The sequence below is a fragment of the Hordeum vulgare genome, chromosome 7H (assembly GCF_904849725.1).
Source record: "Hordeum vulgare subsp. vulgare chromosome 7H, MorexV3_pseudomolecules_assembly, whole genome shotgun sequence".
Classification (NCBI taxonomy): Eukaryota; Viridiplantae; Streptophyta; class Magnoliopsida; order Poales; family Poaceae; genus Hordeum; species Hordeum vulgare.
The window spans coordinates 12,352,008-12,369,051 of record NC_058524.1 but is presented as its reverse complement, the minus strand read 5'-3'; the positions used below and the strand labels follow the sequence as shown (position 1 = coordinate 12,369,051).

Genomic DNA, 17,044 nt, shown 5'->3' with positions numbered 1-17,044 from the left:
AGATACGTTTACGTGAGAGTCAAGAACTAACAGTCATACTTTTTTTTTTTGAGGATCGCAGTCATACTATATTACAACTACGAAATCAGAAGGAAATAAAAGCACATGAGCGATACGTTCCGGTTGCAATAAATCGCTCCGTGTCGAATCTGGACGCAATTGTGTACTAGTGTTGGGCGTAGCCGGCGGAATCAATCTATCGAGTGAATCCCCACGGAGTATCCCTAGAAAGTACTCAGCTGGGTCGTCGATCTCTGCGCCAACACGTACGTCTAGTCTGTTTGTGTGCACGGTACAATATATATCGATCTCTGCGCATCGATCGAATCGAAAAGAACATCTGTTCTTCCGCTGCTTCTTTCTTCTTCTATTTCTACGGCACGTCAAACATGGTGCAGCCGGACGAGGTGGCCTTGATCGTTTCTTTTGCTGCTTTGTGCTGGTCGGCGTGGAAGTACTGCAGCATGGACGCCACGCCTGATCTGCTGCCTCAGCTCCCCTACAGACTGAGGACCTTGGACGCCAGCAGTGTTGATCCGGTCATCGGCCGCGATAACGAGATCGACCGCCTCATCTGCATCCTCTGCGGCCGGACAAAGAACTGTGCCGCGCTCGTCGGAGCCGCGGGAGTTGGCAAGACCGCCATCGTCGAGGGCCTCGCCAAACGCATCGCTGCTGGGACGGTGCCCGACCTTCTCGTGGGAGCCCGGATCGGGTTGCTCGATGTCGGGGCGATGGTCGCTGGGACCACGTTGCGCGGCATGTTCGAGCAACGCTTGAAGGAGGCCATCAATCAAGCCGAGGATGCAGGGGGCAAATTGATCCTCTTCATCGACGAGATGCACATGCTCATTGGTGCAGGCGCAGGCGAAGGAAGAGGCACCGGGGATGCTGCCAACATCCTCAAGCCGGCATTGGCTCGTGGTCGCATCCGCTGCATTGGTGCTACCACCTATGAAGAGTATTACAGGTACATTGAGCGGGATGGGGCGCTCGAGCGACGGTTCAAAAAGGTTGAAGTCGGGGAGCCGAGCATGCGAACGACCGTTGCCATCCTGCGGGGGCTGAAGCACAAGTACCAAGAGCACCATGGCTTGAAAATTGACGAAGAGGCGCTTGTTGCTGCTGTAGAACTCGCTGCCCGTTATATTACTGGTAAGTTTGTTAAAGAGAGTGGATTTTCAGCACCCGGCTGTCTAGGATTGATCTGAATTACTCTTGTAAATATGTGCATCTTGAAGAAAAATTGTGGATTTTTTGGTTCCAGGTCGCAAATTTCCTGATAAAGCAATAGATCTCATCGACGAGGCATGCACAACTGTAAAGTTGCGGGTCAGCAAAAAAAGAGAAATAAATGCACCGGGTGAGCTACTTGTTGGTCCAGGTCATATCACACAGGTAATTCCTAATCACATATTCTGAATGCTTTCTATTATTTCGTTATTATGCTCGTGATTACCAATTTCTAATACTGTTTGAAGGTTGTGAGCCGATGGACTAGAATCCCTGTCACTACACTTGATCAAGAGGAGGAAAAGCTGGCCCATTTAATAGATAGATTGCATGAGCGGGTTGTTGGCCAGAATGAAGCACTTAATTTGGTTGCTCAAGCAGTGCTACGTTCTAGGGTAGGTCTTGATAAATTTGATCAACCGATATGTTCGTTCCTCTTTTTGGGCTCAACCGGCGTTGGAAAGACAGAGCTTGCCAAAGCTTTGGCCGAGAAGCTTTTTAACAACGAGAAGATGTTAGTTCGTTTTGACATGTCCGAGTATGCTGAGAGTGGATCTTTATCCCATCTCATTGGAGGATCACGAAGGTACAACTTGTATACTTTTTGCATACGTATTTCTTTTTGACACTTAATCATCATGCCTCACGTCTTCGTTTCATTTCCTAAAGCTATGAAGAAGAGGGACAACTCTCAGAGAAAGTCAGGCGCCAACCATATAGTGTTATCCTTTTTGACGATGTGGATAAGGAAAATCCCTCAATTATCAATGTTTTTATTCAACTTCTCGATGATGGTACGTTGATTGATGGAAAAGGACAGAACGTAGATTTCAAGAATACAATCATCATTATGACTTCAAATCTAGGATCAGAACACCTATCAACTGGAGCGAACGGAGAAAGTGGAATGGAAAATGAACGTGATCTTCTCATGAAACAGGTCGGTAAATCACAAATTCTCCCTTGTAATCTCATCGGTGAATTTTCGCACAAACAATGCCATTGCTGAATGATCGTTACATAATACTTGTTCATGCAGGTTGAGAAACGCTTCAAGCCTAGTCTTATCAATAGACTGAGTGAGATTGCAATATTTGAACCACTTTCACGCAACGAATTGAGGGAGATTGCAAAAATCCAAATGAAAAGACTTGTTGCCATCATGGCTAATAAGGGTTTTTCTTTATGTGTGACTGGTGCCGTCTTGGAGGTCATTTTATCGGAATCACGTAACACGGTAAGCATATCCTTTTATATCACTCTTTTCTGGTACAAGCATAGCTTCTTATCACGGCCAGCATAAGATAAAGATATAATATCTGTTAGAATAATCCGAGTCAATCCGTCGATCTACCGAGGATCAAGCAATCACACGAACACGACACCAACATTTGTTAAGGAGGTTCATCGATATGGCTACATCCCCGGATCTGACTACGGGCGCTCCTCTCCATGACACCGTCACAATACCTCACCGTCGCCCTGTGTCACCCCGGAGTCAAATTTGCAGTTGTTTCATCCTTTTCCTGGATAGTCTCTGACATGTCCCAAAGCTATAGCACTCCGCCTTCTTCTGTACTTGTCATCTGTACCCTCCCATGTGCACTAAACACCACAGCATATACGGTCATGTACTTTCTTCGCTTATGACAATTCAGAATTTCCGTCGCTTTCTCAGATTCTTCATGGTCAACTCCTATCCATCAACTAGCACCAATAGATCCAGTCACCAACTTCAATCTGGTACTCGTCAACGCTGCTTCAACACCCTTTACACACTTTGTCTGACAACATGTCTGACCACCAGCGCCTTATTCTGTCGCTGTGTCCCGTGCTTACCGCACACCTCGTCGCTATCACCGCGTCGAGCCTCTGCTTTCCTGGTCAAGTTTTCCAAGATCGCAAACCCACACCACTCAACCCGGACTGCAGAGAACAACCGATCATCACCGACCGATGTCGAGTATCACGTCTCCATCAGACCACTGGTACCCAGTCCAATCCACGTGTCTCTCGCTATCCCACTGAAATAGGCTAAGATTCTCCAAATTCTTACGGCGTAGCCCCTCCATCAGCATAGAGTGAAGTCTTCCACCAGACTCCAGCTCCACCTTCAACATGACTCCATGTAGCTGGCTGTGCTACCCTACGCCCTGTCGACTTCAAGCTCTCATGTGTGCACTGCCTTGAATCAACCCCGCGTCATAGTCTGTCGAAGCCACACAAGCCCTCAGACCTGCACCACGTGTTTCCACGTCCCAGAAGTTGGCCACCATCAGCATCACGCTGCTATGTCGTCGTCGCTGAAATCATCATCGTCTTCTACTTTGACTGACATCCCCGTTGATCCATCAGACTGTCCTGTCCGACCCAGCCGAAATTATCCGACTGTAACTATGCTTCACCCCGCGTCGTGTCCGCCCGCACATCTTCCTGCGTTGCTTGACGTCCTATGTATGCATGAACCTGCCGCGACGCACTCCAGACTCCCCAAGATTTATACGCACGTCACGAGCCTTGAAACTTGTCCCGGATACCTTGACCGCTTCATGATTACTCATTGGTCTCTCGAGTCAATGCCAGCTTGACCAAACCCACGTCCGATTCCAGCTTGCTTCAGACAGCCACATGATGCAAATACATACCATCTGCACCTACCAATTGATAATTGCATGCACCCACCACGCTCATGCATTGCATGACATGTTTCCAAAACTTTTAGAGTCATGTGCGTCCGTCTCTCTGCACCTCATTCCTGGAACTTGTTTCAATCCTTTTTTTTAACAAATCTTGCATGCACATATACGTACAGCCTCCTGCAACTCTCGAGCACTTGCGACTTGTCTCGATCGCCCTCCGACCATATGCCCGCAACGCACGACAACCCCTGCAGCGCCCCAAGCCATGAATCGAGCCTGGCCATGCACGTCTGGTCCGCCTCGGTCAGCCCCGCCTGGGCCAGCTACTACCCGCCTGCCACATACTACCCGCCTGCACGCGCCGCCAGCCTGTTGCCCGCTTCTGATCTCGCGAGCTCTATACGTGTGCTGCTGCACGAATCTGCTGCCTCTGATCGCTTCCATAAACCCGAATAGAACCACGCCGCACTATCAACCTTCAGCACTTGCCGATTCAACCAACCGACTTTTGCGAAATCGATCCGACGAATCTTTTTGCTCCGCTCCTCTAGACCAACGATCTGCAACCTTCTTGAACCTTGTTCGTAATACCACTTGTTAGAATAATTCGAGACAATCTGTCGATCTATCGAGGACCAAGCAATCACACGAGCACGACACCAAGGTTACATCCCGGGGCCTGATTACGGGCGCTCCTCCCAATGACACCGTCACAATACCTCACCCCGGCTGCCCCGCTGGCTTCCCCGCGTACCTGTGCTATTATGTTGGCATATGTTACATCATGTGTCTACCCTCGCTATATATGAGAGGCCTAGGATACAAGTGTCCTATCAGAACACGACTCCATATCCTGTCTAAACACAATACTACTCAGAGTCCAACTGTAACCTACCTTGTACAAGAATATTCGACACAGCTCTAATAATATCCAGTTATCAAAAAGCCAAATTCTTATTGAAGCCTCGTCCGTGTGTTTCCATAACCCATTGTTCCTGAATGCTTATAGGGGTACGGGGCAAGGCCTTTAAAGAAGTGGATGCGGAAGCATGTGACAACAACTCTTTCAAATATGTTGGTCAATGGAGAAGCGTGTAAAGGCACAACAATCTCCATAGATGCTAGCGACGATAGGAGGGGGTTGAAATACGAAGTCCTAAAGCAGTAGGGGATGGGCGATCAATTAATCAGGAGAGTTATGTTGCAGAAGTGACTCCTATAACAAAAAAGACAAAAAAAGGAAGAACATGCATATATGTATATATAGCGGCAGCAGACATATGGGACTGAATATGTGGTTTGTTACTGATCTACCCAGGTTTATAGGTCATTATGTTTGCTTTAGATTTATAATTCAGTAGATAGGAAATGATGAAATGCATGATCACTATTTTTTCTGTTAATGAAAATATGAATTAAACAAATCAGTTAAGCCTCAGCTTAAGCTGACTAACAACTCATGTTTTTTCGGTGAGATAATGGGTCAAGTATCTGTTGCCCATTGAAAGTGGGAACGTCCATTCTTCACAAGCCGCTGCTCCCACAGATTTCATCAACAGTATCAAGTAACAAAAGTTTGCAGACCGACTTCCACGCGTTCTTGCTGACCCGGCGCAAACACTTTGGGGCCAGCGGCGGCATATGGGGTGGAAGAGGAATACCATGCTGCACCATACAGAAGTGTCATCTGCCATACGTGTATGGACTATGGACGGGAAGGGAAGAAGAAGAGGAAGCCAAAAAAAGAACGTGGTTTGGTCAGTAAAAAAATTAAAAGCGGAAATGTTGAACACTTTGTTTTAGACAACATTTATTTTTTGTCAGTTTCCTATAGATCACGATCTGAACAAATCATGGACTACAACGTCAGGATAAAGGCAAGAGTATTTCGTTAGTTTAAAGACGATGTACACGTTAGCTCCGCCCTTGGCACCACAGATACTGCAAGGAATTTGAAAACCCCTAAGGAGAACAAAAAAGTTTCTTTTTCAAAGGTACGTCGAAGGTAGGACGTATCTGTAGCATAGAAGATGGCCAAATATCACACCGTTTCCCGCTATAACGCCCTCAAGAAATGAAGGCCAGGAGAGGGCAAAGTGTACTACTGACCTCTCGCCGACCTATCTACAAGATTGGAAGGAAACAACCTAACTGGTTGCCAATTTGCAGCCTCCTCCAGATCCTGCGCAGAACTGTGTTTCAGACCCGTGTGGTATTGTTGAAGATGATGTTTGAAAAGGTGTTTGATACGTTTTCGGGCTTCAACCTCTGTTGAAGCAGGTTTAGTTCGCTGTGGACAACTCGCATCCTGAGGGTGCGGCCATTATTGCTGAGGTTACACATCCATCCACCAACGGATGGTGGAAAAAGGTCTCGCGTTGTCTCTCCAAAAAGTAGCTTCTTCACCTGTTTGTGCTACCTTCGCTTGTGGCACGACATAATATGGAAGGAGAGAACCACATGATATTTGATGATCAGACTATATATCACATGACGTGACGCTGTGGTGAGATTCATTCGAGATGATCTCTGGACTATTGATCAGGTATTCAGGAAGGAGTAGTTACTAGCTAGCTAGATGTACATGCATAAGTGCACTTCTCAACTCGAGCTCTAACGAACAGTAAAATCAGAAAAAAAAAATGTTAACAAATTCAAAAAAAAATCTTAGTTTTTGTGACATTATTTGACAAATGTTTTCAACGTTTGCAAATTTTCATCACGAGATAACATTTGTGAAGGTCGTGGCATGTAAGACGAAGGGTTTGGGGGAACTGGCTCAACCCTCTAGGGGTGGCCTATCACATATATTTATAGATGGTGTACCAAGGATACGTTACAATATACACGTATAGGTACAGATAATTATACAGTCTAACATCCTCTCTCAATCTTAACTACTTCCTAAAGAATCTAGGAGAGTAAGATTGCGCCTACAGGCCTCAAACTGTGGTAGAGCCAATGGCTTGGTGAAGATGTCTGCAAGTTGATCCTTTGAAGAGATGAACTTGATCTGTAATAGCTTCTGAGAAACACGTTCCCTCACAAAGTGATAGTCAACTTCGATGTGTTTTGTTCGAGCATGGAATACCGGATTCGCCGAGAGGTATGTAGCACCGATGTTATCACACCAAAGTATAGGAGGCTGCGGTTGGGAAATCCCCAATTCCTGAAGCAAAGACTGTACTCATATGAGCTCTGCAGTGGCATTGGCCACAACCTTATATTCAGCTTCAGTACTGCTACATGACATAGTAGCCTGTTTCCGAGCACTCCAGGCGATCAAGTTGGAGCCAAAGAACACAGCATAGCCCCCCGTGGATCGCCTGTCATCCGGACTGCCAGCCCAATCCGCATCAGAATACGCTGAGAGCACCCCAGTAGGGTTCGGCCGAAGGTGAAGCCCGTGAGACACTGTAAGTCGCACATAGCGCAAGATGCGCTTAACAGCAGACCAATGAGTGTCACGGGGTGCATGAAGATACTGACAAACTCTGTTGACTGCGAAGGAGATATCTGGCCTCGTGATCGTCAGATACTGAAGACCACCAACAATACTCATGTACATAGTAGCATCAGCAGAGGACAGAAGCTCACCATCAACAGCAGTGATCTTGTCAGTGGTAGACATAGGCGTAGTGGTCGTCTTGCACTTAAGCATCCCAGCTCGCTGCAACAAGTCTAATGAATACTTCTTTTGTGTCATAACAAGACCATCAGCCCGAGGAGCCACTTCCACACCCAGAAAGTAGTGAAGTCTCCCAAGATCTTTGACAGCAAAATCAGTACCAAGAGCACGAACAAGGGCGTCAACAGCAAACTGTGAAGAACTGAGCAGAATGATATCATCTACATAAACCAGCAAGTACATAGTGACCTCAGGTTTCTGGAGCAGAAATAATGATGAATCAGCAGTAGACGGTGCAAAACCATGAGCACGAAGAGCTGTTGCAAGGCGGGCATGCCAGGCACGAGGGGCTTGCTTCAGACCATAGAGTGCTTTGGTAAGAGGACATAGATAATCAGGACGATCGGGATCAGAAAAACCAGGAGGTTGTCGCATATAAACCTCCTCCTCCAATAAGCCATGAAGAAAAGCATTCTGCACATCAAGCTGACGGAGAGACCAACCTCGAGTAACTGCAAGTGACAGAAGAAGCCTGATAGTAGTAGGTTTGACCACAGGGATGAAAGTGTCCTCATAATCAAGACCATAGCGCTGCCGGAATCCCCTGGCAACAAGACGCGCTTTGTAGCGCTCAATAGACCCATCAGAATGCTTTTTCACCTTGAAGACCCATTTAGAATCAATGACGTTGACCCGAGGTGGTGGAGGAACAAGAGTCCACGTCTCATTGCGAAGAAGAGCATGATACTCCTGCTCCATAGCCTCTCTCCAATGAGGAATAGTCATTGCAGCCTGGTACGTACACGGTTCCGAGGACGGATCCGCAAGAGCAGCAGCCATGCAAGAGGCAAACCACGCCACAGTGCCATCGGTGCGCTTAAGAGGGCACACAACACCACTGCGACTGCGCGTGTGTGGGCGAGAGACCACAGGAGCCGGCGAGGGCTGGGCGGCGGTGTAGGGGGCCCAGCCGGCGAGGGGCTGGGCGTCGACGAAGAAGGCCCAGCCAGCGAGGGGCTGGGCGTCGGCAAAGACGACCCAGCCGGCGAGGGGCTGGGCAGCGGGGAAGGGCGCCCAACCGGCGAGGGGCTGGACGACGCCGACGAACGAAGCGGCGGTGACGCAGGCGAGGACGGCCGCGTGGGCGAGGCAAGGCGAGGGCTCGCCTAGGGTGACGCGGGCCAAGAGGCCATCGGCGACAGCCCTGGCGCAGGCGAGTCGGCCGGTCGGACCGGCGGCAGGGAGGCCGACCGAACCGGCGTCTCCAGGGAACCGCGGTCGTCGCGACCGGCAGCAGCCGATACAGCTGCAGGCTCATCCAGGAGCTCAAGGCGAGCACCTCTACCAACACCTGCACCATGGTTAGGTAACAAAATAGGAGCATATGCAACATCATCAAATTGGTCAGAGGCAAGAGAGGATGGATGCATAGATGGCGACTCATGGGTGGACACAGGTAAGTTGGCAAAGGAAAACACATGTTCATCAAACACAACATCCCGAGATATATAGACACGATTTGTGGGAACATGAAGACATTTGTATCCTTTATGAAGGGAACTATAGCCAAGAAAAACACACTTCTTAGATCGAAGCTCCAGCTTACGTTTATTGTAGGGACGTAAACGTGGCCAGCAAGCACACCCAAACACCTTAAAAAAGGTATAATCAGGTTGTTCATTAAGAAGGAGTTCGATAGGAGTCTTCATGTCTAAAACACGAGTAGGAGTACGGTTGATGAGGAAACATGCGGTGGTAAAGGCATCACTCCAAAACCAAAAAAGGAACAGATGCATGGGCCAAAAGAGTAAGACCAGTCTCAACAATATGACGATGCTTACGCTCGACAGAACCATTCTGCTGATGTGTGTGTGGACATGCTAAACGATGCGCGATCCCAAGCGAGCTGAAAAAGGAATCAAGGTTGCGATATTCGCCACCCCAATCTGACTGCACATGAACAATCTTATGCTTGAGAAGGCGTTTAACATGTTTTTGAAATTGAACAACTATATGGAACACATCAGATTTACGCTTAAGAAGATAAAGCCAAGTAAAGCGACTGTAAGCATCAATGAAACTGACATAATAATTATGACCAGTGGTAGAAGTCTGAGCAGGACCCCATACATCTGAAAAGACAAGTTCAAGAGGATGTTTGACCTCACGACTAGATGCTGAAAAAGGAAGTTGATGACTCTTCCCTTGCTAACAAGCATCACACACTGCTACATCTTTATTACTAGACATGCTAGGAAGCTCATGACGACGCAAAATATGACGGACGATAGGAGTGGCAGGATGACCAAGGCGAGCATGCCACTGTGACGGCGAAACACGAACTCCACTAAAAACCCGAGAGACGCCAGGATGCTCCAGACGGTAGAGACCCTGGCATAGCCGTCCGCTAAGAAGAACGTCCCTCGTGGCCCGATCCTTAATAAGTATATCAAAGGGGTGAAATTCACAGAAAACATTGTTATCAGCATTAAGCTTAGGAACTGAAAGGAGATTACGCGTCACAGCAGGAACTCGAAGGACATTACGAAGTTGAAGACTCCTATTTGTATGGCTAGTGAGAAGAGATGCTTGACCAATATGAGAGATGCGCATACCTACTCCATTGGTGGTGTGAACCTTGTCGGTGCCGTGGTAGGCCTCACGAGAGTGGAGCTTGCCGAGCTCGCTGGTGAGGTGATCCGTAGCCCCAATGTCCATGTACCAGTGAGGGTCGACGGGATAGGACTACGTGTGTCCCTGCTGCTCCCGAGGTGCTGGCTTATCAGCCAACTGCGCGTGACGCTCATTGTTGCGCGAGTCCTTGCCGTCGTTGTAGAGGCCAAGGAAACTCTTCTGGAAGCGGCGGTGACACTTAGAGGCATAGTGACCCGCACGTCCACAGAGCTGGCACTCCCGGGTAGGACGACCCCCCCCCCCCCCAGGGGACGATGCAGGAGGGGGGGCCGAGAGCAGCGGCGCGGTGGGACCCTTGCCCGAGGGGGCCGAGTGGGCACCGGGGCCAGGACCGCCACGACCCGCCTTGTAGGCAGCGTTTGCCGAGGGAAGACCTCGGCCCCGAGTGCGGCGCGCTTCCACGCGCTGCTTGGTGAGAAGAAGGCGCGAGTAGAGCTCGTGCGCCGGCATCGGAGACGTGTTGCCACGCTCGTTGATGATCTCCACAAGTCCATCATACTCCTCGTCAAGACCGTTGACGGTGTAGGAGTTGAACTCGGTGTCGGTGAGAGGCTGGCCAATGGAGGCCAGAGTGTCGGCGATGGACTTGACCTTGTGATAGAAGGCAGTGGCCGTGCCATCGAGCTTCTGGCACTCGCCAAGTTGGCGACGGAGAGCACTGGAACGCGCCTGCGACTGCGACGCAAAGGAGCGCTCCAGGATAGTCCATGCCTCGTGAGAGGTCTTGGCGAAGACGAGCATCCCGGCAACCTCCGGGGTAAGCGACCCCTGGATAGCCGAGAGGTTCGCCTGATCCTGCCCTGTCCAGACGCGATGCGCCGGGTTGTAGACGGGTCCATTGACGCTGTCCACGACCGCAGGAGGGCACGGATAGGAGCCGTCGACGTAGCCGAGGAGGTAATGACTCCCAAGGAGTGGAAGAACCTGCGCACGCCAGAACACATAGTTATCCGAAGATAGCTTGGTGGTGATGAGGTGGCCGAACTGGAACGACGCAGGTAGACTCCCCGGCGTGAAGACAGCAGGCGGCGTATACGCCGCAGCAGCCGCTGTCACAGCCGCCGGAGCCTCGTAAGCACCGATCGGCGGCGGCAGGTGGGCGGTGTTGGCGTCGAAGGAGGCGCCATGGCGGGCGTCGTGGCGGGCGTCGTGGAGGCGGCGCCGAGAGGGCGGCGACCGAAGCGGGCGCCGAGGGGGTCCCCGAGGAGGGAACCAATGGCAGCACAGGCACCAGAGGTGCGGCAGCCGGTGGCGGTGGCGAAAATGAAGCCGCCTGAAGCCGCCGAGAAGATGGAGCCGACGCTGCGGGTGCTGATCGGAGCAGCGACAGCAGCGGCGTCAGTAGGGCGAGAGAGGAGCGCAGCGAGGGAGGCCGGAAGTAAGCCGGCAGAGGCGGAAGCGGTGGAGGTGGTCGTCATCGAAGCGGCCGGAGGGGCGCGGTAGCCGCGGCTGCCCGGGATGGTGCAACGGTGGCGGCGAACAGGAGATCGCGGCAGCGGTGGCGGCCCGAGGCGGGGCGACGGCGGCGGCGGCCAGGAGAGAGGCGGTGGCGCCGTAAACCCTAACCTAGTCTGATGCCATGTAAGACGAAGAGTTTGGGGGAACTGGCTCAACCCTCTAAGGATGACCTATCACATATATTTATAAATGGTGTACCAAGGATACGTTACAATATACACGTATAGGTACAGATAACTATACAGTCTAACATGGCAAAAACAGAAAAATCAGCACTCCAAAAATAGATTGGGAACTCCTGGCTTCGGACCGAGAATACGTTAAATTTGGGCATTTGGCCGGTCATTATCAGACATCCCACTGCAGGGACGGGGCTAGAAAAAATGGACACTGATGTCTGCCCACTATGGGACGGACTATGGAAGGGTAATGTAAGGAGTGAAAATATGCAATTGAACAATAATATAATTAATTATTTCAAACAAGCCTCCTTGGAGAGTACTACTGTGCAAGGGTAGGGCTCTTGAGAAATTCCCTTTCCCAGACCAATCATGTGGAATCATTTTGCACTAGGTACACTCTTCTTTATTTAAAAGGTTATCATATCGATCATTGGTTGAGGGAAGCCATAAAACAACTTGTTTACATATATAGGAAATAATTCAGCATAACATGACCACGGAGCATTGCATTTGTAACTTTCTGGATATGAAGAATGCTACAGAAAAAGATAATAAACAAAATAAATATCATAAAAAAAATATAAAGTGGCATGAGACCCATTTTATATTTTCCCTTCTCGATCTTCTATTCTCATAATAGATTAATTTCCATCATTTGTAAGGGTAGAATGTATTTTTTTCACTCCTGCGAAAACCAGAGAGCCTTTGGTTACTGGGTCTACCCGATGGGAGATGGTAGCGCGAGATATCTTCAACCGGTTTGGATGACAGTCCAGTAGTAGGATAGATGGTTAGGCATCTAGTTCTATTTTACCGGTTGTGGCACTTTTTGTTTTACTATTTCATAATTTTTGTATTACCGGAGACTATGTTGAACCGTGAACCTTTTTTTTAATTGCAATAAAGGGGCCGTATGCATCGTGCTGATGCATAGGCCGGAGGTGACCCTCCTTTTCTAAAAAAAAAGTAAGGGTAGAATGTATATCTTCGCCCAATCTTTTTATGATTTTTAGTGCACTGCAGTATTGTTTTTCTATCAACTGGACAACAAGGAAGTTCATCTAATTTAATTTCTGCCAAAGTAGGAGCACCGGAGTTAGATACATGAGAATGATCTCGTCAAAGTCTGGTACAAGTTCCTATTGTCAGTTGCATCAGTGTCTGATAATAGCGTTTGTTTCAAAAATGTTCCTGTTATCAGTTACATAAGGGGGTATTTGTTTTCAGTGACTTTTTGTTGTAGGGACTAAAAAAAGTCTCAAAAAGCCCATGTGAAACAAACATGGGGGACTTATAGGGATTAAAAGGGGGTATTTGGGACTATTTGGAGAAGTCTCTATGGAAGGGTCTTTTTGGGACTTTTTTGGCACTTTTTCCAACAATGGCCCTACTTTTAGCATGTCATTTAATAACTACTACTACATTACTAAGTATAACATGGTCTTTTTGCATGTCATTTAGTGACCTCTAGTCCCTGTTTAGTCCCTGGAAACAAACGAGTAGGGACTACAGACTTTTAAGTTGGGACTAAAAAAATCCCGAAACTTCTGAAACAAACAGGGCCTAAACATCCTAGTGCTAGATGAATCAAAGAAGAGAAATTCAAATTTTCAAGTTGCATAAAGGTGAGAAACTCCAGTATAGAGGTCAAGTATGTACATATTGCAATGCCATAGCTGGGAAGAGACGAACGAAGAGGGTAACCAGACTCGGTTGATTAATATGAGATTATTACACTCGGCTGGCTGCTATCAGAGCTGGAGGCCCCAAACCCGCCTCAAGTGTCCGGTGAATGGTCCGTTCATGAAAATGTGACCCACATGTGTTCCTCTAATGGCCGGGCTAGCTAGCACCCCATATATCCAGCCTAAATCTGGGACGGATACGGGACCGTCCGGGCGTATCCACTACGTCAAACTTAAGGTTGTCCCATAAGGAATCGCCACCCGACGGTGCGACGTCAGTCTCCTCCGTCGTCGCTTGGTGTCACTCCGGCGGTCCGCGTACATCCCTGGCCCGACTATTTAAACCCATTGTCGGTATCGAATCCTAACAATCCCCCCCTCCCCGCCCCCCGGTATTGTTTAACTAATACCATTCGTGGTTTCTACTTCATTATTATATAAACATATTTACAGAACCTCCTAGAATATGAATCGAACCACTTTCAATAAATCATGTTACGTTCAGTAATAAATTGGAAAAATGTGGGTAGTAGGCTAACTAATAATTTGGTTTTTTCTGGTATAAAATGCTTCTGGGAAAAAAAACAGAAAACGTGTTTTTTCTTGAAAAAACACGATTTTTTTTGGAAAAAAGTCCAAAAGTTACGAAAGACCGGTAAAAAATCGGAACACCAAAAAATTCAAAAAAAAACACTCTAAAAAGCCAAAAATACGCGCAAAAAAAAGAGCAAAATACGAAGGAAACATTCAGAGCGCGATACATGACGACGGCTGAGAACGCGCTAAGTGTCGGTTTCCGAGAACGATCGCTGGAAGGCTCCTGAAGGAGTATTCGCTAACTAGTTGCTCTCGAGCTTTTATTGGGAGCTCCACTCGACCGCCGCCGGAAACGGTCCTGTGTTTCACGGGAGCTTTTATTGGACGCTCTTTGCATCCAACAGCGCGCAGACGCACAGTGGTTCCGCGACTGGGCCAGCCCATTAACACTAAACAAAGGATAGCACAGCTACAAAAATATTACTGAAATGGACGAGGATCTGCTAGCATTAGAATTCGCGAATTTTGAGTCCTGAACGAGTTGTTGTAGGCACTGGATCTGTGGCTGCTACTTATAATAAAGTGTGATTTTTGAAGATATCGCCTAAGAGTCACATTTAATAGAATGCTTACAATTTTTTGTTTTTTTTCTGAAACTTTTCAGAAACAAGTAAATCTATTTTTTTAAATTACAATGAATTCTGTATTCCATACTTTTTTATTCTGAATGTTTTTGATAAGTTGAACAAATTTTATTACCATCAACTGTGTTGAGTTTCATTCATATATATATGGACCCCTTCTTTAAATTAGATAAAGCGGAAGCGAAAAGAACTCCTACCAAATGATCGCATACGAGTAATTCAAGAGGAATTGACGGGATTCTTTGTTGAGCATGTTATACCATCAAACGTGAAATGTCATCAAGATTTCCTTACCGATTTTGGTGGACGATAGATATTAGCTAGTTAGGGATTGCAAGAGATATTATACATTGTATATATGCATGATCGTGTACTATATGTAGTAGCGTCGAGTTGTTCGACCAAGCACGGAGAAAGAGAGATCACTTCTATCTATATATGTTCATGACGATGTTGTGTAGTTAATGGTTCCTTCATTTACTTACTAGCCAGCGTCGAGTTCTCCCTATATGTAGTAGATACAGTCAACCAAGCAGGGAGAAATTAAGAGAGATCACTTCTCTCTATATGTAGTAGCTAGCTAACACAATATGAGCCCCCTAATAAAACCCTTCAAAACCCCTAACCCCCCCCCCCCCCCCAATTTAAAAAAACAAAAAAAACCCAGCGCATGCGAGCTGCCGACGAGTGGCTCTCTTTGGGTCCCGATTGATGTTACCAACCGGGACTAACGGTCCTCCTGCCTGGGCGCCCCGCAACAGCAACGTGGAGATCCTTTGGGCCCGGTTTGTAAACCAACCGGGACTAAAGGTTTGGGCCTTTAGTCCCGATTGTTTTCTCCCGGTTGGAGAACCGGGACTAAAGCCCCTCTGGAACATCGACTAAATTCATGTTTTCTACTAGTGTATGGTCGTGGTACTGTGAGAACAAATCAGAATGGTGTAGATCTGAGTGAATTTTAGTACATTGAGGTGCCAATGACTGCCCCTCAAACATGGTGAGTTGAGTGAATTGGCTGGCCGGATATATAGGTTTTAATACTACAACCCACACCGTGGGTATTCATGCCGGGTCTCGTTCAAATATTTTCTTTTATTTGAAGGAAATAGAGTGGGTGCGTTGGTTATAAGCTTACGAGAGTAAGGGATGTAATCCTCTAGCCTTAGTGCTCCCCGTCATGAAGCAGGTTAGTGCACGTAAAGCCGAGGTTGGTTATGATTATGGCCAGAGCAATGAAGGGATGCATGATTTAATGTTAAATTATGCATCCCATCTTAGAGATGATGTTTACAAGACATGAATATCTAATTATGTCTCTAATAATAGGGACTTGACTATCTAATTATGCATGAGACATATGTCTATTCTATGTATGGAACAAATGACTATCTAGTTATGTATGAGACATAACACTTATACTATGACAACATGTACTTAGATAGAACATAATGCTCCCACAACAAGACATTACAAACAAATAATAGAAAATTCATCTGAATTAAAACGGTACACCTGAACTTACAAAATACACTTTAACAACTACATGATGGCATCATCGTCATCCTTCATCGATGTGAAGCTCTTGCCCTTTGTTGATGCAGAGCTCTTGCCCTTCGTCGATGCAGAGCTCTCGCCCTTCAACGATGCAATACTCTTGGCCTTGGTACTCGGCATGAAGTCCTGGTTGGACTTAAGAGTCCCTACCTTCTTTGCCAAGCTTCAAGGAGCAGGCTACCCGTGGGTAGAGGGCCCCTGGGCCACTACTCTGCCCGCTGTCCCCGCAGTCCAACCTGGTGGACTAACTTGCTGGTAGTCACCCCTTGGTGTTATGCACCGTCATCTTTGGGTCCTTTAGACGTGGTGTGTGTGGGCCTTGGCACTGATGGTGTTAGCAACTAATATAATATTTAATATATATGGTTGGTAAGATAATATAATCTTAAAATATACCCCCTTCTTTCCTGAATATAAGACTTCTTCAGAGATTGCACTACAAATTACATATGGATGTGTATAGGCATATTTTAGAGTGCAAATTCACTCATTTTACTCTATATAGTCCATAGTGAAATCTCTATAAAGACTTTTATTTAGGAACGAAGGGAGTACATTTTAACTATTGCGTTTTGTTTTAAATTGATGAACATTTTTTTTTCAATTTTTAAACAATTTTTCAATTAGAGAACATTTTTGGATCCATGAACTTTTTTGAATTAAAATAGCGTTTTAGTTTGCAAAAAAAAAAACATCGTTAACTCTAGGGCAATTTTTGAATTCATGAACATTTTTCAAAATCATGATTTTTCTTGGAATCATGATTTTCAAATCGGTAAACAATTACACT

The 17,044-nt window shown here is 47.1% G+C and overlaps 1 protein-coding gene across 1 annotated transcript; it reads left to right on the top strand.

Moving 5' to 3' along the window:
* Window positions 1-734: 734 nt before the first annotated feature.
* On the top strand, window positions 735-5,092 carry LOC123413087 (chaperone protein ClpB 1-like). Its single transcript, XM_045106032.1, has 6 exons — window positions 735-1,155; window positions 1,268-1,374; window positions 1,482-1,819; window positions 1,903-2,173; window positions 2,273-2,470; window positions 4,882-5,092. Exons 1-6 carry the CDS (start codon window positions 735-737, stop codon window positions 5,038-5,040), a joined length of 1,494 nt encoding a protein of 497 aa, XP_044961967.1. The 3' UTR covers window positions 5,041-5,092.
* The last annotated feature ends 11,952 nt before the right edge of the window (window positions 5,093-17,044 follow it).